This window comes from Musa acuminata, chromosome BXJ3-3 (assembly GCF_036884655.1).
Source record: "Musa acuminata AAA Group cultivar baxijiao chromosome BXJ3-3, Cavendish_Baxijiao_AAA, whole genome shotgun sequence".
NCBI classification, from domain to species: Eukaryota; Viridiplantae; Streptophyta; class Magnoliopsida; order Zingiberales; family Musaceae; genus Musa; species Musa acuminata.
In genome coordinates, this window is record NC_088351.1 from 6,402,586 (window position 1) to 6,427,446 (window position 24,861).

The following is a 24,861-nucleotide window of genomic DNA, read 5'->3' on the forward strand; positions in this document are numbered from 1 at the left end:
GGATCACATATTTTCTCAGAAGATCTTCAAAAACTCACTCACTCTCTTTAATTCATTGGGTATTGGACTCACTGTTTCTGGTTGACCAGAGTCATACTATTTACTCAATAGACAACAGAATGACTCCTAATCAACCTCTAATACTAACTCCAAGTTAATATGCCGATTTCATTTCACAACAGAAATGCTATTTTCCTTAGCTGACAAAATGTACATCATCTGCAATATGTTTTCTTTCCCTTCTATACTTGAAGCAAGAAACTGATGCCTTGTGGCAAATCCATGGTTCATTACATGCCAAGTTGCTGATGCCACATTTGTGCAGGTCTTCATAATGGATGGCTTCGTTTCAAGCTGAGAAGAAGGTCTTGTATCGGAGTAACTATCTGTGGCAGTTCTTCCTGTACGAGATGAGCTGCGGGCGCTGCGCCGAGGCCATCGTCACGAGGACCGCACCGCCTTCTGGAAGATCCTTTGTCCGGGCGCAAGAATGTAGAGAGGATCGTAAACGCCTTTTCTCCGAGCAAAATCCTCCCATCTGTCACCGAAATGGGCTCTCCACTCTTCCTGCATGGTGTAGTATGGCAAGTATTGCTTCATCCTGATGCCTGCCTGCTTGCAGAAGTCCAAGATCCTATCATTCTGCTTTAACGCGCGGTCCAAGCTGTCGTGATCCGAGGAAGATGGTGCTGAGGACAGGAAGGCCACCAGGTAGAAGATCTCCTCGTCTGGAATGACTGCCGATGTTCTGTTGTCCCACCTGCAGTGGAGTGGAGCAGAGAGATTAGTGTCGAGATGCAGTGACGCGGCACTGTTCGATGATCTTGATGGGCTACTGTGGTTTACTTGGATTTGTTGAGTGGGTACAGGAGGATGGGGCCGTTGTTGCTGTCCGGGAGAATCTTGCCGAAGACTTGTGCTGCGAAATCTCTGATCCTGGTTCTTGGTATGAGAAGGTTGAGCCATGGGTGTGGGACTTCCCACAGGCCTTTGGACCTCAGCTTCACCTCGGAGACGTGAACTCGGTCCAAGAACTCGAGGTAGGAGACCTCCGACTGGAAGAGGGTGGACGGGATGTACCTCAACTTGGACAGCAGAGCTTCGACTTGCTGCAGCCACAGGGGAGGAGGAGGACTAGACTTTTGAGGGGATGATCCAATTCGGACGTGCATGGGAGGTGATGTGGTGTGGAGTATCTTTACCTGGTTCACGATCTCGGCGTTGTCTTGGTCGAAGTTCTTCGTCATCTCCAGGCAAAACAGGATCCTGCCGTCGGAGTCGAACTCACTGGCTTGAACAGGGTTCTGTGGGTTGAACGATGATCTCCAATTGTTGAGAAGTCCCGTCCTGTTTATGATCACGAAGCCTTCGATGTAGTCGAAGGTCTCCTTCAATGATATCAGCATCTCCTGGTCCTCTGTGAAGCTGGCGAAGTCAGAGTACAGCACTCTAATCCACTTCACCTGCGCCAGAAATCATGGACTTGTTGAGAGAGAGCGAGAGAGGATTAATCATCACTTCTGTTGGTGTGGAAGGTGTTGTGATCTTTGTACCATCTTCGGTGCAGGTTCAAGCGCAATCCTGGCTCTGGTGATGATCCCGAACTGGCCGAGGCCTCCGAGAGCAGCATAGAAGAGATCAGCGTTCTCTTCGGCCGAGCAGTTGAGCAGCTCGCCTTTTCCTGCACTCGACAATTCGATCCAAATCATGCACAGAACACATGGTGATGCTTGCCAAAGAAGAAGAAGAAGAAGAAGAAGACGAACCAGTGACGATCTCCAGCTGGTGGACGTTGCTGATCTGGGGGCCGTGCCGGAACGCCTGCCCGCTGATCCCGGCGTTGGACAGCGTCCCTCCGATGGTGAGGTGAAGGTAGTCGGTCCACGACTTGGGCGCCAGGCCATGCTTGAGGCATTCAAGCAGAACATTGATCCACAACGCCCCCCCAGAGGCGTCCACATACGGCTGCTCACCGTCGTGCACCTTCGTCTCGCATCCGCGCAGGTTCTCCATGCGAACCACGATCCCGCCGTCGGCCTGCGCCTGCCCCTGCAGCGAGTGCCCGTGGCCTCGGGCCGCGACGGTGAGCTTCGACCCCGATCCCATCCTGAACACGTGCCTCACCGTGGCCGCCACGTCCGACACCGAGCCCGGGTGCAGCACCGCCGACGGCAACAGCCGGTACCGGTTCCCGAAGTCCTTCGCGGCGAGGGAGACGTCATGGAAGCTCAAGTTGCCGTCGATCCGAAGCGATTCAAGGGAGGAAGCTACGCCGGGGTCGGACACATGCATGGCGACGCTGCCGAGGACCAACACGACGAAGAGCTCAAGGAAGTAATGCATGGTTTGGAGAGAGCAGTGGAAGTGGCAGGAGGAAGGAGGAAGGAGGGAGATTTAAAGGTCGGGGGCGTGAGTGCGTTGGTGGGGTGGTCAAACCAGTGTTGGATTCAACGTGGACCGGCTGCGTCTCGGGTCCAAGTCGGCGTCAAAGGTTTCGTTTTTCGTCACCTGTTATTTGTTTTCCTTGGTGGCGACGAGCAGAGAGAGGTTCACATGGCGAAGCTTCTCCCATGGCCATCGACACGCAGGGAGAGGAAAGCGGGGTGGGGGAGTGGGGGCCTGCAAGCTGAGATGCGTTGGGGGAATGAGAGGCTGCCATGTTAGGGACGAGTCGGGGGACTCCTACCACCTGGCGACGAGGCAAAAGCACAAACACCAAGTTGGGAGAGATTTGGTTCAAGGTTTCATCATTGGGCAGGCCGTGTGTTTAGTGGTGTGTTGTTGGCTGCAGTGGTCAATGCCTATAAAGGTAGCCAACCAAATCCTACGCTTCCCAATAGGCTGGCTCGATGGGAACGAATCCAATCGAGTCCAATCTGGTCGCGATCGAGATTGGACTGGAGAAGAGAACCACGGATCCAAATTAGGTAGGATACGTATCAGGTGGGGGGCCACCAGCCCACTCGCAGCTTTTACCCTACTTGAGTGCACACTGTGGGTGAGGCTTTTGTGTACGCTTCCCGAACAACCGAGTGCCTTTGCGTCACTGTTGCCACCAGCACCGCCCACAGGAGCGCACAGAGAGAGAGAGAGCGAGAGAGCGAGTTGTATACGGTTTAGATTTACAATGGATAAGGATGATTCGACGTTGAACGGAAGAATAAGCTCATATTATTGGAGGGGGAAGAGAGTCATCGAGGGGATGATTGGGAAGGAGAAGATGAGAGGGGGAATGTGAAACTGTATGCTTTCTTTCTGTGAACTTCCTCTCATGTACTCCACTTTGCTCAACAGTCGCGGCGCATGTGGATGGGCCGGCCGAGGGAGCGGCCGACACATGGCGCGGCGGCGTGCAGGGCCGACGTGATCGCCACATCATCGATCTCATCGCCATTGCCGGACGTCCACGACCAACAGGAACAATTCCATGCAAGACTACCCCAGTGGTGAGGGGGGAGGAGGAGGAGGAGGGCCACCTGGTAAAGGCTCAGGGGATGGGAATAAACTTGGCCCCTCCCCTCCCCTTTCTCGCCACGTCTTCTCCAACTCAACTACATTCCATTCATGTCTTGTCCCCCTCCCTCCCCCCGTGTCGGTCTCCGGCCTTTTGCCCTGCGCAACGCCATTCGTCACTCGTCCTACTGTTCTCGGCCTTGTCATCACCAAATTACAGTGACTGGTTTTCCTGGGAACGATCGTGAGAGGCCGTCGATGTGTGCCTCTTCTTAAAGATTAGTAAAAACTGGAGTGAGCGCTTCCCCTACTTCCTCGGTGATCATATAATACAGGATTGCAGAGGTCTCCTGCGAGTCGTGCCAAACCTTTGGCCTCTTACTCCATGCAATCTTCCATGCCCCTCTTCATCATCATCAGAGGAGAATCGTCCATTTCCCAAGGATCGATCAACCGTAGTAAGAGAAAGAGTAGGAGATGGGATCACAGGCATATCGCAATCATTCCTTCCGGTCCACCCGATAGCCATTCCTTTATCTCTCGAATATTTACTCGATTTGTCACACTCTTAATCCTTTGCTTCCAACACGTTATGCGCAGGAAGAGACCGCAAGAGCTGACCGACCGCTTCTTCTACATAATATATCCACGTGTCACTTTCTCCTCAAGTCTTTTAGAGGAAGATAGCATCTCATCTTTGATGTCGGTTGACTACGTTGACTCACGTAGCTCCGCTCACCTCCTTCCCTCCCCTATCAATCTCATATTGTTGGTGTCTCAAGGAATACACTTTAGAATAACAATATGATGATGAAGTAATTCATGAGACTTAATGCACTTTGATAATAAATAAATAAATAAATAAACAAGAAAGAAGAAATGCTTTGTTTGATGTGATGTCGTCGCATGAGATTAAGACACAACAAGTTACTGTGGCACCCACACACACACACACAGGATTCATGATTTCCACTGATTGATGTGACTTACAATTCATGTGTTATGTGCATATGATGCATCCGCTGGAAAGCATGTCAAGGAAGTCATGTCCTCCGTGCATCACTCATTATATGTAACACCGTGAAAAAGAAAAAAAAGATTTTTTTTTTCTTGGCTTCTCTTTATTTCCTAACAACAATAATCTTCGGATCATTCATTTTGATTGAAATTAAGCTTAATCACATGATTCTAAATCCTTTGATAACCTTAATGCCTTGAATTAAACCTTCAACGTAATAGATTATTCGATCAAATGAAAACGACACGTTAAGCTATCAATAAACATCATCCTCTAATCCGAGAATCATAAAGATATCGATCCGTAACGAGAATTAGACTGGTCTAAAGGACCATTATGATTATTGGATCAATAGAGATTTATAGTATATCTTACATAAATCTAAAATCATCTTAATTTTTATATTTTTTATTCTTTCAATCATATCACGTAATCGTTAAAGAGTATTAAATTAGATGAATAATAATTTTAAATTTGAAGATATTAACTAGGAAAGGAGCAGTGTAGACCAGACAGAAACAAGATCGAAGCTGATCCATTCATATAACCCAATGTCTTCGACGAACGAAATATGACAACAAATAGACTACTCTTGGGAGCCTCTTTCTTCCACCGGCGAGTTCCAAAGATGGGTGGTGGTCTCGAAAGGAAAAGCCATCGTCTGCAACAGCGGTGAGGACGAAGAGAACACGTACGGGAGAATCGCAGTGATGTGGTGGGAAAGATTGTGTTGTCTCAAAGTCGCTCTCACCTCCCCACCCCACCCCACACGATTTAATTCCCATGTGAATTATCCATTCTGCGTGTTTGTTGCTGATATGCAGTGCTGATAGATCTGACTGAGGACGATTCGGAGAAGACATAAGATGTCGAAACGACTTTGCTACTCCTTTGTTCCTTCTTATCCTCTTCTTCTCATCGGAATCTATTCCCGGTCACACGAGGATCCAACAACAGTGGTGTAATGAAAGGTTCATCAAATCTTTGATTGGATCATCTGATGTCGTCGGTCTAATATAATTGGGAAAAATCACTTTATTCGATCATATGATAAGAAATGAGAAACACCGATTAGCCATATTGAACAAAGTGCTTTTGATGATCCATGGAATGGAAAATAGTTGTTGAGAATCTAATTTCACGTTTAGAGGCATCCGTTTTTTAGTGTTAGATATAAATATGATGTTGTTTTGGAGCCGATTTAGGTCTAATTTATGATATAATTTGGCTATATATAAACTACATGGATTTACTACAAAATATTCTTTATTAATCGACGAGTCAATCGAGTCTTGTCCAAGTAAGCCAACATCAATTCCTATCAAAAATATTCTCAAAATCAAATATAATCAAAAGAATATTATCTCGAATCATATGCTTTACATTGAAACAAAATTTTTAAATATTCTCTCTCATTTATTTCTTGACTAACTTAATTATCAGAGTAATCTCGTCGCACACATCTTTGTCTATATAGGAACATCAAGTCGAGGATCCAAGTTAACTTAATCATCAAGTCGAGGATCAATATCTTGAATCGTCTTGCTAAGAGTTTAGATCCGTTTAAATATAACATTAGCAATAGTCCACTATAAATTAAGTGTTTAAACTCTCATTTTTGTCATAAATGCTTTACCAACACTTCCTTATTTCGCTTACAAACTCATCTCCAACCGTAATGCTTGTTTCTCAAAATTGTAACCATACATTTATTTAACTCTCAAATTCATATTGATTTGGGGACCAAAAACAACATTACTGTATCGTAGAGAATTATGAACACAAACACTTCTTTTAAAGATGGAAGCAAACATACTTTAGAACTTGCTATTGTTCTTGCACTTTCTTCAAATTTGTTATTGAAAACAATTAATTGAATTCCTTTGTAGAATTTTCTTAATTCCATATTAAAGACTATGACTTACATATAAACATCAAGATTCAAGAATTCCTCAAAGAACTATTTTTCTCAATTTATGAATTTTAAACTTCTTTATGTAAAACGGAATAATCAAAGAAAAAGAAAGAAACTCATGTTAGAAGACGCTGATGATTGGGTGAAAATGGGCCCATGATACTTAAAAACCATTGAATTTTCGGTTGGAGAGGTTTTTGCCAAATCTTTTTTAGCCCAATCACACACAATAAACGAAGCATTCTTTTGCCACAATGACTAAAACAACACTACCATATAATTTGGGATATAATGATATTATGATGGGAAATATTCACTTTCAACCACGGCTTGATTATATGTTCTAAAAAATATTATATTTGAAGAATATTTTTCATAACGGTAAACGATTAGAAACACTTCAGCTCTAAAAGAAATATATCAATTATTTTTATATTTCCTAAAATCATTTTATGATTTTCTAATTTGAGCATCGAAGATGTCTAGTCGATAATTTCTTTTCGATATAAGGTTCCGTGTGATAGATATAAAGAATTTAATGCTATCTCAAAAACTATAACTCGAAAAAAATCATAATTTCTAAATATAAGTTAGAATTGGATCGAGTCAAATTATCAATCACCCAAATCTGAGATATGATTTATGTAAATGTGACAATGCACACATTTTTTTTTTCTTCTTTTATTTTGATTTTATAGGTTAAAAGAATAATAAATTAGAATGTGATAATTCAGTGTCTTTTCTTATATAATAAAAAATAGACGATTTATGATAATTGACTAATTGTGACGTAATCGATGTCAAAATCACTTTAGTCATTAAATCTATCATCTTATTGTTGATAAGAAACAAAATCTTTACCTCTTGAGACCAAATGTGTACAAAGCTTGTTGGATGGTCTTACAAAACGTGTTTAGAACTCGATCAAAGGAATAATTATAAGGAACTGTTTACTAACAAATCGATTTCCATCAAGAATTCAATTTATTTTATTTCTCTTTTTTGCTTTGTTCTTCTTCTTCTTCTTCGTCGCAACATCTATTTTTACGTGTGATGAGATTGGAACTCTCTGATACACTCTCCATGTCCGTACGGAGCTCTTCAGTCGGCCCCACGGGTCCGGTTTGTGAGAGGAGGATGGTTTTGGGGAAGGTTTTATGGGGACGCGTTCGTGCGATGAAAACAACGTCGCAATTGGACCCATCTCCGAACGGGTTCGGATCCGATAGTTGCGGAGCATCCACTGTGGAGAAAACAACGCATCTTTGAACGGGCTCGGATCCGACAGTGGAAGATCCAACTCTCAAGCATCCGCGTAATATTAAGCACCTAATAAATGATAATAATAATAATTAGGAAAGAAGAGCACTCTTGTGTCGCAGGAGGGAAGGGGGAGATGTCGCTGGTGGATTACGCCTCTTCGGATGAAGAAGAAGAGATCGATTTGCACGGAATAGAAGAAGATAAGGGCAAGAAGCAAATCGAATCTGCTGCTCCTTCGCTCGCTTCTCCTCCTCCGTCGTCGCCGCTGCCGCCTTCTTCGGTTCTACCTCCCAATCGCCGAAATCAGTAATCTTTTATTCCTTCCTCTCCATTGTTTCTTTGTTTTGTTAAGGGGTTTTGATCCTTTCTATTCTCCTGTTCTAAAACAACCAAAATTAGTGAGTGGTGGTGTGATATACTTCGGCATACTCGGTCATCGTAACTACGCAAAATTTCAAGGGTCGTACTTTTTAGCTGGCCATATTTCATGAGAGTGTGCTTCTTGATAGACTCATCTTGATTTGGGAGAACAACCGTAAAGGAAGGTACTTTTTAGTTGTGGATTCTTCTTTGGGGTTTTGTGCCTTAGGGTTCCAAATTAGGTGTAATACGTCACCAAGGGCAGCAAGAAGAACCTTTGAGCATAGAAAGCGCGATATTGTAAATAAGACATATAATTTTCTTTAACTCTGCATAAGGGCGACCGGAATTATACAGTGAGCTCTACGGCACAATGCAGAAAGATGATAAAGAAGAGGAAAAAGCATGCTTTTGAGCAAATCATTAAGCATTTGAGCATGCAGATATTATGTTGGAATTCTGCCGTAATTTTCGATTTGGTTGTCTTTTTTATTATCATCATTTGAAGTGACATGTTAATTTATTTGTAGAAAATAGCATACATTTGCTTGTTGCAATAGTGGAAAGAAATATTAGAGATTTGGGTAATGTTTGTTATATGCATAAAAAACAAAATTGAAGGGTTCTTGTAAAAGTTATTGAGAGGAATTATTTCTACAAATCATTTGATGAGACAGATGGAGTTTTCAGCATTTTGTCATACTTCACATTTCCCCATGTAGCTTCTCGATTGTTGACTGTCTATCTAGAGTAAATGAATATCTGCAAGTTTTACAACGGTAACAACTTATGAACTCAGTTATGGGCTTACCTTAGGTTACAAAGATTCTCGTTGTAAGAGGGTCTCTATTTTGCTAGCAATAGGAGCATCTGAATTTGTACTATTATATTATTGATTTACTGCTTTCTAACCTCCATTACTTTTTTTTTTTATTCTTTTGAATGTATCTCCAGAAACTCCATAGTGACAGATCAACCTTCAACTATAGTCTCCTTGCCGCCACCATCATTGGAAGGACTTCCAGATGTATCAGTTCTACTTGCAGCACCGTCCTATGAGTCAAACCACATGGTTGGTGATCACTCCTCTAGAGTTGCCGCTGCAATTGCAGAAAGAGCATCAAGGAAGAGAGAGTCAAATGGTTCTACCTTTCCTCAACCATCTAGTAAACATCCCAGAGGACAATCAACACATTCAAGAAATGTTCCCAACACAATGGGTGGCTTGTTAGTTCCACCACAGCTCAGTGGGAGGTAAGGGAATAAAAACTAAAGGAAGTTGGTTAGCTTCTGTTCAATCAGGAAGAATCTCCATGCTATTATACTCATTAACTACTGGTGTGTGATGATGTTTACTGGTTATTTTGGATGAGATGAGCAAGAATTTCCATGTTATCTGATTAAAGGGTGTGCTTCCATTATCCGTGACTACAAATCACATTAAATTGCATTTAACTTTTTAGTTTCTTGCTTCCTGGTTGAGTCAAGAGGTTGGGGCTTCAGTCTTTGTGGTGTTAGTGCTTGGGTGCACATGGATAACAATGATCCGCATAGCACCTAGTGCACGTGAATGGTAAAATGCATATATATAAGGAAGGATTATTTTCCGAGGATGTGGATGTTATATAACTACATGCCTTTAACATTTGTAAGTTTGCAACTCACTTAGTGCTTAACATTGTAATTCTTTGTTATCGGTATTTGTATATCAAATATCAATAAAGAAGTTCATTAATATAATCTCATGGAAGGTTCTTAATACTATTAATATAGTGGTATGTTGTTTCAAGCATTTCGTTGTCTAGGTTTCTGCCTAGCTTTTAGGCAGAAAGTGCTTCTCATTTATTACCAAATATCTAAAAGTTTAATAATTATTTTAGGAATCTGTCACTTCAGTGAAGCATCCCACACTGTAATTAGACATATCCACCAGAAACATATCTGATACTAGTAAGGCAAACATTTAGAGCATCCATGTTCCACCAACTAGGATGATGACCAAGGGAGTAGAAAGATTAAAAACTATATCAGAAGCCATGAAGTTTGATGCTTGGAAATGCTTGTTTAATTATGAGTCGGCCCCTTTCTTCCTCACATAGTTCTCTTGGACAATTGCTTGTTCAACACACACACACCAATCTGTAATATATCAGGTGTTATCATCTGGTAGTTAATATTTTAGTCATAGCGAGGGAAGGAGGGTTTCTTTGCATGGTTTTTCAGCATAATGAATGAACATACATATTATATTTTTACTCTTGCTGCTACATCTAACAACAGTTTCTTCTATATTAGTCAAATTGACAAGTAGCCCCTTTCCATTAAGATTTATATAGCAAAACTTCAAGTAGCTTAGTTTGTTTGCAAATTTATTTAAACTGCTCAAATTTTGACAAGGCATTATTTCTGAGTTAAGATTTTTAACATTCAAGTCAATGTTATCTCCATTACCAGCTGTCATCATCAAGGATTCTTAGATGAGCATAATTTGAGACATGCATGTGTTATAAGTGTTCAATAAACTGCATAAATGACTTGCTTTGGATAGAGAAAATTTGACAGATTAGTTGATGTTTGGTGTCATTATCTGTGTGGTGACTGATTGGTTGATGGTATACTAGAATTTCCAATAACAGGGAATTTAATGTCAAGTAGCAGCTCTTTACCAATCTCTCTTGAAGTGCGATGGTATGATATGCTGCTGCATATACAAATTTAGTTGAGATGTCAGTATTATCACCTCGATATTTGAATTCATGTTTTCTTGGTCTCTCAACCATTAACATCTCACTTCTCTTCTATATTTTGCTGTGGCTGATGGTTAGCTCTTTCCTGTGTTTAAAGCACTATAGTGTTGGTTTTCGGTCATTCTTATCACATTTAATTTCCTTGGCAGTAATATCATAATCAAATTGAACTTTGTTTTTGGCCTTGTCAGGAGCAATGTGGTTACTGAAGATGTCGGAAAGTTATTCGTCAGCAAGCGTGGAGAGTCATCTCGGTAGCCCGTCAACACCATTTTGCTTGTGATCATCTTGCGAGGAGCATATGTTTCATGGACGTGTACTTCACTTCACTGTAGCCACAGGATCCGGCCATCATAGTTGTGACCTTCTTGTAGACTGAACTGACCTTTCTTTTCTCTCTTCATGTAGACTGCAAATGACATGATGATATCTGTGACGTTTGATGGATATACCGAGCACCGGATTCAATCCATGGCTTGTCGCACGGTGTTCACATGGTCGCGCGTGCAAGCCGCCGTCCCAATTCATCACCGACCGAGCGATTCGACCGACACACGCGAGGCGGACGCAGTTCGTGCGAATAAACTCGAGCACGTCAACCCGCGGTCAACATGCAGTCTAACGTGCCAAGTGGGGTCAATAATCTTCATATTGTTCCTTTGGCGATTTTTACGGAAAAAGTCCCTCTTTTGGCTCGTAAGATATCTCATGTTTTTTTATGTTTTCTACATACCTATATAATCTCATAAATATCTCTAGTTGTGTCGTGTGTCGCCCTCACTTTGTTACGAGGCTTTATCGTCTTTGTCCTCTCCTTCAAATCTGACCTCTTCCATTTTTGTGATCCTCATCACCTTAGTTTCTATTATTCTTTTCTTCCATAAGCTCCATGTCCTTCGTCTCGTCCTCTTCCTTTAACTCTATTCATTTTCTATTGTTTCCTTTATCGTTATGTCCTTCAAAGTTGTCCAATGATTAAAAAGCGCACGATAAACGTTATCGATGATAGCATGATTGCTCTTGTTGATTGAAGCACGACTATCAACGTGATAACTCTATTGTCGAATACTTTGAGAGTTTCGGGGATGATTATGAAAAATATTTACATAATTATAAGGAACAAGGACATCATTTGAGGAAAAACAAAACGAGAGACTTTCGGAAAAAAAGAAGAAGATTTTTTAGGCATTTAAATATTATATATTGACATAGTCTAATATCTTTTATGCACTTTACAGTAACATCGGAATACGACAATCATCACGTAAACTAAAAATAATGAGCTGCTGTAGAAAGAATGTGACAGTAATTGCCCTTTTCCATCACAGTGATCTGCGTTCACTGTCCAAATATTAGATAAAATTGACGTTCTCAAGGCTTCTTTTCCTGTTTATATATATATATATATATATATTTATTTATTTATGGGTGAAAAATCAAGGATCTTGAAAATTGAGATGACAATCAACTTTTATTTTGAGCAATTATGTCCTTGATTTGGAAGAAAAAAAAATCATAGCATTTCTTAATGGTTCAGAAATTGAAGTTTTAAAAATTTGAAAGATATGAAAATGTTTATACATATGAAGTGATCTTCGTCAGAAAAAGTTATTAGATTTTTTTTGGATATTAATCTAACTAAAAAATATTTTTCTAATAATAGGATCTTAATAACAAAAAGATGACTTAATGCTATAATAAATTTTAATTAATTTTTAAACTTGATTAAAAAAAAATATAAATACGATCAACAAAATATAAAGTGCCAAAAATATCACAAGAAAAATAAGAATACAAAATCTCTTTGGATGATGATATATATATATATATATATATTATATTTCACAAACAAACAACTTTATTTTTAGAAAAAAACGAAATAAAACAAAGAAAAAGTTCGATGGTGATATCGGATACAAAACTCTAGTGATATTTTCGTAAGGAAAACATACAGAATTTTTGGTTATTTTTTTCTTTAAACTTAAATATGATTAGATTTCACAAACGGACAACTTTATCTTTAAAAAACAGACCAAAACACTAACGTCACTTCACCCATGAAATCAAAACGAAACAAAACAAAGAAAAAGTTGAAACATCCTCCACCGTCCAATGCTTTTACACGGTGCACGTGCCTTTTCTCCCGGAGTTCGATATTTTTCGGGAATCAATTTAGTCCCGAAAGTATATGAGAATCAAAGTTCATAAATCTCGTCTTTTGGAGCTGTGCACATTGGCTATAAACCATTGGCTTTCCTACGGAAGGAAATATCGGTAAAATTATTTAGTTTCACGTTGATTAAAGAGTATAGGAAACAAAGACTCGTAAATTCGTTAGGTCTCTTTAGGAGCTCACATGCTTCTAAAAAAGATAAAACTACGTATCACTCACTCTTTTGAAGTCGTCCGAGACGCATAACAATTATTTATACAGGTGATTAATAAAAAAAATATATTGAGGTAAATACTTAATATACATGTGACACATAACAATACCATGAATAATTAATCATAAAAGAAGGGATAGGAAAGACCTGAGAATAATTTGTAAAACTATAAATAAAAATTTACTTACTCTTTTATCTAATTAATGATATTATTTTATACATACATTATATAACAACTGAAAAAGAAGTTTGATATTTACCAATCTTTATTATTTTACTATTAAATGTTAATTGACATTAATAATTATAAAACTAATTATTAACTTCTCGATCGATCACATTCTCCTCGCCACGCCACATCACGGGAAACGACGGCATATCACGAGCCACCACCACCCGTTCGATCCTTCTCTTCCCATAAAGCGCACCCCAAATCCGTCACCACCGTCACTTCCCTGCCTCCACTGCACTCTTCCTCCTCTCCTCTCCCCTCCTACCCAATCCAATTCCGCAAGCCATGCTCAAGTCGGGACTCTTCCCCGGGATCAAGTCCCTGAGCTCCGTCACCCTGGTCTTCCGACTGCCGTACTACACCCAGTGGGGGCAGAGCCTCCTCGTCTGCGGCTCCGAGCCGGTGCTCGGATCCTGGAACGTGAAGCAGGGGCTGGCACTCGGCCCGTCGCACGAGGGCGACGAGCTGATTTGGTGCGGGAAGGTCGCCGTCTCCGTCGGGTTCAGTTGCGAGTACTGTTACTATGTGGTGGATGACGGTAGGAATGTCTTGCGATCGGAAGCGGGGAAGAAGCGGCGCCTCACCCTGCCTGATGGCGTCCGGGAAGGAGCCGTGGTGGAGATCCGTGATCTTTGGCAGGTGCAGTTTGATTTGATCTTTCTTGCTGCGGCGTTGGGGTTTCCGTGTATCCATCTTGTATGTCGTCCCCGTGCAGGAAGCTTCGGAAACTCTTTTCGTCAGAAGCGCATTCAAAGATGTCATTTTTAGTGGTGGAAAGAAAAGCTTGGCAGCTGCCGATGAAAGTTCTAAGGAATTGGAGAAAATCCTGGATCAGCAAGGTATTCCTCCTCAATTTCCTTTGCAATAGTTCATTTCAGAAGCTTCATTTCTGATGCTGTAGTTGCTTCCCGCAGATTCTATTATCGTTCAATTTATGATTAGATGCCCAAAAGTAAAAGATGGAGCATCAGTAAGTCTACATCAGCCTTTTTTTCCAATTTTTTTTTTCCCTAAAGGCACTTGTCAGGCTTATCAACTTAAATTAATTCTCTTTTGCTAGCTAGTTGTAGTTGTGAAAAGTGATAGTTGTGCAGGTTCATGTTATTGGAAGTGCCTCCGAACTAGGAAAATGGAGGCCGCATGATGGACTAAAGCTACGATATGCTGGAGATTTTACTTGGAAAGCCGAATGTGTATTGAGAAAATATGAATTCCCACTCAAATATCCTTTTTTCCCATTCTTCTTGGAGATTCTAATGATTACTTTTGAGCTTTTCTTTTTAACAGATGTTTTCCATGTTATTTATCGTCTATTTCTTGGCGAACTTTCTGTTTTGTCCCTAATCATAGTCACACATATAAGTATTGCCATGTTCACCAAATGAAGGATCCGTCTCTTGAACTTGGTCCCAACAGAGAGTTAGCTGTTGACTTTCAATCGAGCCATCCTCCTAACTATGTTATACTGGCTGATGGTCCCTATCGGGTAATGTTTAGATTTTAATTCAAAATTTTATAACCTTTAAGTAATATTTGATTTGTTAGTTGTTGAAATTCCATTTTATCATGTGTTATGCTGAATATAATTGACAGAGTCTTAATGATTGGCATTTACTTAAGCAGGCAGTTCCATGGAGGGGTGCTGGAGTTGCTATACCAATGTTCTCTGTTAGGTCAAGCGATGATCTTGGAGTTGGAGAATTCCTAGATTTGAAGTTACTTGTTGATTGGGCTGTTGAATGTGGCTTTCACCTTGTGCAGCTTCTTCCAGTCAACGATACCTCAGTTCATGGAATGTGGTGGGATTCATATCCGTACAGGTACTTAAGGATTTCTCCTTGAAGCCAGCTATGTTGCTTTTTTTTTTCTTTCATTTAGCAAAGAACAGGTATCAACCACATGCTGCAACCTATGTATAGTCCTACCTTCTGATAGTTCATATGCTGAAACCTATATGCGGGTACTTAATCGATAGTCCTAGATTCATTATTAGCCATGTACCTATGCATATAGATGCTATTAAAAAGTTTGTGGATGCAGAATTGCTAAATATATCCTTTTGGTAACTAATTTAAGATGAATGTGGGATTCAATCCTAGGACTTGCTATCTACAGTAAAGATACTCACCAGCTGATATTTTCACCAACAAATATTATGTAAATCAGCACTGCTCTTCTGTATAATACTTGAGATTCTGAAATTGGCAGTTCTCTCTCTGTATTCGCATTGCATCCCTTATATCTGAGAGTTCAAGCGCTTTCAGAAAACATTCCAGAAGATATTAAGGTTTGTTCTTGAAACCTTTTTATTGATTTTATTGAAATTTAAGTTTCATGCCAATGTGGTTTGCTTCGTATTTGGACATGGTTGGCGATCTCTTCATTATTTATCTTTTATGTGCTGTATCTGATTGCAGGAAGAGATTTTGAGGGCAAAGGAACAACTTGATAAAAAGGTAATACGTTTGATATTAATTTATTTTGTCTCGAAAGAAAATAATGCTTTTGCTCATTGTATGGGGTTCTTTTGTCCATTACATATGTTTTGCATCCAAATTCATCTCATATTGAATTATTATTTTAAATGCTATTGGTCTATTCTTTTGTTATTTGTGGAAGATGGAAATGTTACCTATTGTTCTACACTTTTACTCCTTTGCTTCCATAAGCGGAGTGGCAATTTTAAATTTATAGAAACAACTAAGCATGAGGAGAAGCATTTTAGCTCCAATCTATAAGCACAACAGGAAAAGAATGTTGCAACTTTAACCTTATGAACCATACTAGAGGGGGAATGAACATTCTTAAGGTACAAAATTAAATCATTGAAGGAGTTAATGAAACATTATATAAAAGAGAAAACAAGAAGGATTTCACATAGTTTTGTTTAATTTTATAAAAGAAAATGCTATGACAAAGCTTCTTCAAATATAATATGGTTTGTTTTAAGAGAATAGGGATCTCCAATAATGCTTTGATATGATGAAAGGTATATACATCAAATTAGTTACAAAGTGTTACTATCGAAATTTCAATCACTGAAGGGTTGTTTTAAGGATCATGTTCAAGGACTTGTATTCCTAATGGATGAACTAAACATGTCATGTTCAGAATTAGATCCATTGGTGTATGAAATTTGCTAGTGAAATCATTTTGGTGGTTAAGAGTTGAATACAATAAACATTATTTTAGAAATACAAAATCAAAGTTTTAAAAACTGTGTTTAAGTGAGTCAGAGGCTGAACATATATGAAGGATATTTTTAGCAATATCAGGAAAGAAGAGACATAATTACAATAAATTAAATACCCTGGGAAAATCACCTATTTGCATATTTATCCCTCAAAAAGTCACTGTTCAATAATAGCCTCTGAAAAACCTGTACTTGTGCACCAGTAACCTTGGACATATTTGAAGGGAATATATAATTTGCTTATGTAAGTACTCTTTTTTTGTTTCTTCATTCTTTATTGTTAGTAACAAGACAGGATGGTGGCTTTTCACTGCGTTTACTTATATGAAGACTAAGACAAAATTCTTCAAACATAGATCTTTGAATTTATTGTATTAAGAAAAGGACAAACTCGACAATCTCTAGAGGGTTCAAATATTATGGTTGAAGATTAATCTTGCAGTTATCTGTATTCTTTTGTAATAATTAGTAAACTGTGGGAGAAATAGGCTTTTTAAATTTGCTTCACGTATTATACCAGGAAAAAATGTACTTTGTCTTGCTGACAATTGAGGAGGCTTTTGATTGCCAACAATAATCAAGTCAACAGTTTCATGGTAATTAAGCAAAATAGTCGACGTGTTCTAGAGATGTTTTAAGCTAAGCTTTTGCTCCTCAAAATACTTCAGGAAGTCCTTATATGACATGTTAGTTTGACTTTTTAAAAATTTGTAGAGCTATAGAGTGAACTTCTATCGTTGTTAGCCACATTGGTAGAATCATGAAAGCTTAACTTGAATATTCTTTTCAGCAGACCGCCATAGTTGCACCTCACTATTTGATTTGACTCTTTAAACATCTAGTGTGCAACTTCAGATTTTTCCTGTTTAATTTGAAGCTTTTCTTTCTTGTTTATACAGGATGTTGACTATGAGGCTACAATGGCTGCTAAATTATCAATTGCAAAAAAACTATTCAATCTAGAAAAATCTAAGATACTTAATTCAAGTTCTTTCAAAAACTTCCTCTCGGAGAATGAGGTAGGAATTTCACATAGTGTTACTCAACAATCGGTATTCGTAATGCTGCAATTGTTATATTTGTAACACAATTTGTTAAAATCTTGTTTTTTCATTTGATTTAGATTGATGATGATCAATGTATATTCTCGTTCCTTATGGCTATAATTTCTTTGAACAGAATTGGTTGAAACCATATGGAGCATTTTGTTTTCTGAGAGACTTTTTTGAGACCTCAGACCACACTCAATGGGGCCGCTTTTCTCATTTTTCCAGTGAGAAGGTACTTGAGAATTTCTTTCTGATCTTTGAAAGCTCCATGAATGTTTCTTGTTGTAAACACCATACTTGTCCTGAATTTTAGATCATTTGGTGGCATGTCATCTAGGTTAGTAAATATGATTAATCTGTTTACTACGAATTTTCAGCTTGAGAAACTGGTCTCAGAGGATGCCTTACACTATGATGTTATATGCTTCCACTATTATATTCAGTTCCATCTACATGTGCAAGTAAGAACAGATGACCTATTCTGTTAAATTCAGGGATATATTTTGATTTTGTGTATATATATTTATTAATTCAGATATTGCATTGGCCATTTTGCTACTGCATTCTGTAATTCATCAGTTTCTCTTCTTGATAGTTATCAGAAGCAGCAGATTATGCAAGGGAAAAAAAGGTTGTTTTGAAAGGAGATCTACCAATAGGTGTTGACAGAAACAGTGTAGATACTTGGGTATATCCAAACTTATTTCGTATGAATACATCGACTGGAGCACCTCCAGATTATTTTGACAAAAATGGACAAAATTGGGGCTTCCCCACATATAACTGGGAGGAAATGTCAAAGGATAACTATGCATGGTGGCGAGCTCGTCTAACACAGGTGCCGTGGAGTATCAGTTTTAAAGTTAGGCATCTATTCGAACTGGTTTTTTCTTTCAACTTCCCTTATAATTTGGCTTCTTTGTTTAACAGATGGCAAAGTATTTTACAGCTTATAGGATTGATCATATCTTGGGTTTCTTTAGAATCTGGGAACTTCCGGATCATGCTGTTACTGGTTTAGTTGGAAAATTTCGTCCATCTATCGCTTTGAGCCAGGTACTACAGTACAGCCCATAGTTAAGGAGCAACTGTAACATACTTCGCCATACATCCAGAAAGTTTTTTAGATAACTACAGACATAGTTTTAACTTTTATCTTTGTAATTATCATCAAATATCTCCATATAACATTTTGTTCTTTGCAAACTTCTCATAAAATTTATAGGAGCTTGAGAGGGAAGGCATATGGGATTTCAATCGCTTGAGCCAACCATATATTCGGCAAGATATTTTACAGGTTACCATCAACTTTGATTTCCTTGCAACATCTTATTGATACTCACTTGCATTGTTATATAATATTATAGTATAATGTGATATTCTTTATTGCAGGAAAAGTTTGGAACTCTTTGGACTGTAATTGCATCAAATTTTTTCAATGAATATCAAAAACTCTGCTACGAGGTAATGTCATTGTTGTGACTTTTTTTCTGTATTTTATTGGTTCTAAACCAAGCCTGGCTTCAGATTTGTTTTCTGATAAGGAATATCAGTTTTATTGACATCATGATATTTCTGACCATATTTAATATGGAAACATTGAACATCTTTGTATTTGGTCATGCTAACTGGTGACTGGTACCTTATCTTATGTCCCTTATTGTATATGTACATGCTAATTGTCTTGTAAACTCTTTCTGATTAATATAAACCCAGAAAACTCTGTACATTTGTGTTCCATTTTTGACCCATTCAATGCACAAAGATGAATAGCTTGAATTTTTGAATACTTCTCAAAGCTTCAAGGCTCTCACTAGGCACCATTGACAAACGTGTCTGCAACCCTTTTGCACCATTGACAAACATGTTTTATCAGATTCTCTTATTTACAACTTGACATCATAAGATACATTGCTAAAATGTGCAACCCCTAGATTAACCTGACAACTTCTATGCAGTCTTTTGTGCTCTTAGTTCAAATGAAATATACAATTCATATTGAGATAAATGTGGTTTTAGAAACACACCTGCAGAAAGTGACATCACAATTCACAAAATTCTCGACTTCTATTTATGCATGTGGTTGAATAGTTCATTTTAAATCACTCCAAGTTGTACAAAACTGTAACTTTATCCTAAATCTTCTCTGTATATGTCATTCAAAACTTATTGACTGTATGCATGAGCATTTCTTAGGGCCTTTTAACCGAGTTCAAGAGGCCATATGCATGAGCAGATGGGTTGCACCACTTGTGATTCTCTCCTTAAGAAATGAGCACTAGGGTAACCCTGTATCAATCACTGCTATGAATCAGTTTGGCCTGAGGGACATTGTGTAAGTGGCTAGACTAACAAGTGTCAACTGTCAAGGTTATTGGTACAGTTTGACTAAGTAGGTATATTGCCTGGTACATTGGTACCATATTGGTCTAGTAGATTATTGAATCCGGTGCCAGACCGTGATTTAAAATCTTGGTTTGAAGAATTATTTTGCATTTAAGAAACTTGAGGAAAACAACTCTCTTCTTATAAGCTTACCTTGTGATTTCTCGAGGAGATTTGGGCTTTATATGTAGTTGGGGAGGATTAATTTGTGCTATAACAAGTCAATTTGTAGTGGGGCAGTCATGCTTTCTCTATATGAATTCAGACCATTCTTATTTCTTGACGTAGGACTACTATAGTATTATAATTTCCCACTTAAATTCATAATACCACTTTCAGTACACGACATATAACCCACAATCCACTAGTGAGGTTTGATGTGAGACAAATTCAACAAGAAGCCATTCAATGTGCATTAGGTAGCCTTAATGGAATACACTCTAGCCTAGATTGAGGGAGTTGTGGAGCACTGTCCAGAAATGCTTAGTCTAAGTTATCAGAAATTAGCAAATTAAGGCATATATATTTATTCCAACATTTCCTTGACTGTTGATGCTAGTCCCCTATAGTGTCACAAGAATGGTAGGAGTGTCTAATTATTCATAGGGAAGAAAAATTTAGGGGTTATGTAGCTTTTGAGTCAGCATTCACCAGGATGGATTCCACATTTATTTCTCTCTCTCTCTCTCTCTCTCTCTCTCTCTCTCTATCTATATATATATATATATATATATATACACACACACACACACACACACATGCAAACTAACATATAAATGCTCCGGAGTTATAAATGTTGGAGTTTATAGTTTTCTGAAATCTTATTCATGAACTTATGCATGCTGTAACTCAATAATGCTTGGATTAACATCAACCATATTGCAGTGATGAAATATGTTTATTCAGTACTTGAAAATTTAATGTATATACAGACTCCATGTTTCATGCTGTAATTGTCGAGACTGTATGATGGTGTGATTCTATCATATATATTACACTGTTTAGAAATTATAGTGCTTGAAATTTTAAGAGATAAGATTTTCATAACCATTTAATGTCTCGGAATGAACATAGATTGGGCAAAAGAAGTCAACAGTATAATAAAATATGTTATACTAACATTTAGTTTTTTATAAATCTAGTCAATTTTGCTTGTAACCATGTAAATTGGGTCAATGTTCCAAACTTATTGAGACTAGCCAAGGCTAATCATTTCTATCAAAGTTTTTCCGTCTTCTTAAGTTTCATTTCACATTTTCTTTATTATTTTCAGTTCAAGGATGACTGCAACACAGAGAGAAAGATTATAGCCAAACTTAAATCAATGACCGAAATATCATTGTGGTTGGAGAAAGAAGACAAGATAAAGAAAGATCTTTTTGATATTCTACAGGTAGAATATGTTAATGAGAACCAGAAATAATTGTAAATTGCATTGCTCTCTGCCAAGAATGTGTCTGATTTTGGTCAACTTCTACAGAAAATAGTGTGGAAATTAATATTTCACTTTTGTTTCTGTAGAATATAGTACTGATCAGGGATCCTGAAGACGCAAGGAAATTTTATCCTCGTTTCAATATTGAAGATACTTCCAGTTTTAAAAATTTAGATGAGCACAGGTAATTGTATGCTTTTAGTTAATGGTATAGGGTTCTTTGCCTATCGATTTGGAAATATCAGCATTTGAGGGCTATCATGTTTAGTTTCTTAACTCTTAGAACTTAGGTTTTCGTGATTCTCTCTTGTAATTAAGGAAATTCCTAATTATCTTACTGTAGGTATTGAGTTCACCTGATACCTTGAATTTTTAATATGTAATATTATGTCTCACCAAGACTTCCTTGCTACAGCAAAAATGTTCTTAAAAGATTATATTATGATTACTATTTCTGCCGGCAAGAAAACCTTTGGCGGCAGAATGCAATGAAGACTCTACCTGTCCTTTTGAACTCATCTGATATGTTGGCATGTGGGGAGGATCTTGGACTCATTCCTTCTTGTGTTCATCCAGTATGTCCTTTTACTTTCAAGTTAATCTTACCTTTTCAATCTCAACAATTTTAATGATGTTCCCCATATCATGGCTTATCCAGGTAATGCAAGAATTGGGTTTAATTGGTTTACGCATTCAGAGAATGCCTAGTGAACCGGACGTGGAATTTGGTATACCATCTCAATACAGCTATATGACTGTGAGGTTCCTTATCTTTGCCATTTTTACAAAGCAATATTGACAACACTTAGCTTTTATTTCTCTTCACGTTTGTTTTATCTGGTAAATTCTTGATAACATTACCAAAGAGAAAGCATGAGCCATAAAATTTGTTGCTATTGTTGAAAACAGCTACATAAAATTTGTCACCTGTCAACTATTGGATAACCATCAGTAGCCCAATCAGGTTACTCGAACCAAAACATTAATGAGAATAACCTGCTAAACCTGATAATTTGCAGTTAGGTGAATGACTATCCTCTAGTCAGTGTGTCTTTTAAAAGAGCATAATTAGAGTTTTAACCACTTCGGTTGTGCAGGTCTGTGCACCATCTTGCCATGACTGCTCCACCATGCGTGCTTGGTGGGAGGAAGATGAAGAGAGAAGATGTCGTTATTATATAAGTGTTGCTGGATGCAATGATATGCCGCCTCCTCGTTGCACCACAGAAGTAGCATACTTCATCATTCAGCAACACATGCAAGCTCCATCGATGTGGGCAATTTTCCCTCTTCAGGTACTTAATTGTGAACCATATTTGAAGTAAAAACCATGTGAGATATTCCTAACAGTGATTTTGCTACTAATGTAGGACTTGCTAGCACTAAGAGAAGAATACACGACAAGACCAGCTGTGGAGGAGACAATCAATGATCCTACAAACCCAAAGCATTATTGGCGATACCGTAAGTTTCATCATAGAGATTCTTATTTGTTCAATTTTAATTCAAACTGGTTCCTATCAAAATCAAACTTGCAATAGTTGTTTAAATTTCTTAAGATCTATGATAATTGTTATAAATAACAGGTTAGACTTCTAGACTTTTATTCAACTTAATTGGTATGCAACTCAGAATGTTCCATTCCTTGTTTTGCATGTGCATGACATTTTTATGGGGTTATCATCCTTCTTTATTATGTTGCGAACAGGTGTACATGTCACTTTAGACTCACTGATGCTTGATGAGGATCTCAAAACAATCATTAAAGATATGGTACTTAGTAGTGGGAGATCAGATCCTGTGAATGAAACAAATGCTTCCAGCTCAGAAAAGAAGCTGATGGAGAAAGTCCAGGAAAAGATTTCTGCTGTCCAGATAAATGGTAACACATGAAGGAGAAGCCACATTCTTGTTTTGATTCCATACTTGTCCTTCAAGTAAGAACTTTTAGTTTCTAAATATCATCTAGCCATATTATAAGTGTCAGTTGTATGGGGTAAACTATTGAAGAATAAAATCCTCATGTCCATGAGACTTCAAGGCTATCTTCATCCTTGTTATTGATTTCTGTACATGAGCCAGAAATAATGATTCATAATTCTTGATGATGGTCTGATGCTGTAGAGAGAGAAAATGCGCAAGTACTAAAAATGTGCAAGTGGTTCTCTTTTTGTCTTATTTTGTGGGTGCAAAAAGCATATCCATTTAAAATATTCTTATTTTATTAATTCAAAACTGTTTTTTTGTAAAAGATAATATTTAGTTAATATTTAATTCCAGTACATATTTACTACTTAAGATTTTAAATCATGATGTCAATAGTTTTAGTTTGATTAATCCTGAGTTGTGTTAACAAAGAATAATTGGAAAATATAATAATTCACTGATACTATAAAAAAAACTGATATAGTCTAGTTATTTTTCTGAGCTTTTGAATAATGTTTATTGAGTCTGTTTAGTCTAGTTGTTTATTGAGTCGGTTTGATTCAGTTAGAATCAAGTAGAGATTTATTTAATATTTATTTATTATTAAAATTTATATTTATTTATTATTAGAGTTTAAGTGGACTTGGGTAGAACTCTATAAATAGAGATGTAATTGTTTCTTTTCGAAATTTATGAAAAATACTATTCGATATATTTATTTATTATTAGAGTTTAAGTGGACTTGGGTAGAACTCTATAAATAGAGATGTAATTGTTTCTTTTCGAAATTTATGAAAAATACTATTCGATCCCCTCGAAACGATTATTATTATTCTCATTTCTCCCGTTTCTTTAGTTTTAGGCTAGAAAGAAGAAAGAGAGAAGAAACAGCAACCGCAGCCACGCACCCCCTGCTTCTGGCCAGCCCACCCGTCGCCCGTCGCTGCTCTCTGTCCCACTTCCGGCCAGAGTCCACCGCCGCCTCCCACCCGAGCCACCACCGTTGCCAGGAGACGACGCTGCCAGCGTCCCACTCCGCCGCAGCCCTGCTCCTCTTCTCTACCGCCGCTGCAGGGCAACTCCTTCTCCACCGCCGCCGCTGCTTCCCGGCCGATCGATCACCGCCGCCCGCCTCCCAGCCGCAACCCTAGTCGTGCGCCCCCCTTGGGTCGCAGCCCCTCGTTGCAACGGTTGCGGAAACAGAGTTCCTCTGTTGCCGAAGCCCCTTGTCGATCGCAGCCGCGCCGCCTCCAGCACTCATCTTCCCCTCCAGCGCCGTCGTCGCCCAGCCGACTCATCACCGCTGCGGGCCACCGTGCGACGACCGCCGCACGCCTCCTAGCAGCCGATCCTCCTTGCTCTGCGTCCGTAGTGCCAGAAACAGGGCAACTCACCGGTTGCCCTTGTTCCCAACCGTGACACCGCCGACTCCTCCTTCTCCACCGCTGCCGCTGATTCTCGGCCGCACGATCACCGCCGCACCGCCGTTGCCAGCATC

The 24,861-nt window shown here is 38.8% G+C and overlaps 3 protein-coding genes across 6 annotated transcripts; 2 read left to right on the forward strand and 1 right to left on the reverse strand.

The window, feature by feature from the left end:
* Positions 1-215: 215 nt before the first annotated feature.
* Positions 216-2,376, reverse strand: LOC135633465 (cytokinin dehydrogenase 4-like). The gene is made up of 5 exons (XM_065142929.1): positions 1,767-2,376; positions 1,554-1,681; positions 1,203-1,463; positions 847-1,109; positions 216-760 (listed from the first exon to the last, which is right to left on the reverse strand). Exons 1-5 carry the CDS (start codon positions 2,341-2,343, stop codon positions 442-444), a joined length of 1,548 nt encoding a protein of 515 aa, XP_064999001.1. The 5' UTR covers positions 2,344-2,376; the 3' UTR covers positions 216-441.
* A 5,370-nt stretch (positions 2,377-7,746) lies between these two features.
* On the forward strand, positions 7,747-11,203 carry LOC103977699 (uncharacterized). 2 transcript variants are annotated; one of them, XR_010494910.1, is made up of 4 exons: positions 7,747-7,955; positions 8,964-9,263; positions 10,948-11,072; positions 11,165-11,203. XR_010494910.1 is itself a non-coding variant. In XM_009393283.3 (3 exons), the coding sequence occupies exons 1-3, from the start codon at positions 7,783-7,785 to the stop codon at positions 11,012-11,014; spliced, it is 540 nt and encodes a 179-aa protein (XP_009391558.2). In that variant the 5' UTR covers positions 7,747-7,782; the 3' UTR covers positions 11,015-11,203. The 2 variants fall into 2 exon arrangements, 1 of the variants encoding a protein (XP_009391558.2); XM_009393283.3 differs by having other exon boundaries at positions 10,948-11,203.
* A 2,308-nt stretch (positions 11,204-13,511) lies between these two features.
* Positions 13,512-24,358, forward strand: LOC103977700 (4-alpha-glucanotransferase DPE2). 3 transcript variants are annotated; one of them, XM_065143730.1, is made up of 23 exons: positions 13,545-14,014; positions 14,091-14,214; positions 14,290-14,345; positions 14,470-14,597; positions 14,732-14,861; positions 14,999-15,195; positions 15,584-15,662; positions 15,793-15,831; positions 17,468-17,587; positions 17,748-17,849; positions 17,995-18,078; positions 18,213-18,455; positions 18,548-18,674; positions 18,841-18,914; positions 19,010-19,081; positions 21,276-21,395; positions 21,524-21,621; positions 21,853-22,012; positions 22,096-22,194; positions 22,535-22,732; positions 22,808-22,901; positions 23,146-23,319; positions 24,220-24,358. In XM_065143730.1, exons 1-23 carry the CDS (start codon positions 13,661-13,663, stop codon positions 24,228-24,230), a joined length of 2,883 nt encoding a protein of 960 aa, XP_064999802.1. In that variant the 5' UTR covers positions 13,545-13,660; the 3' UTR covers positions 24,231-24,358. The 3 variants fall into 3 exon arrangements, with proteins under 3 accessions (XP_009391560.2, XP_064999802.1, XP_064999803.1); XM_065143731.1 differs by having other exon boundaries at positions 13,546-14,014; positions 24,226-24,245; XM_009393285.3 differs by lacking the exon at positions 24,220-24,358 and having other exon boundaries at positions 13,512-14,014; positions 18,548-18,673; positions 18,843-18,914; positions 23,146-23,542.
* The last annotated feature ends 503 nt before the right edge of the window (positions 24,359-24,861 follow it).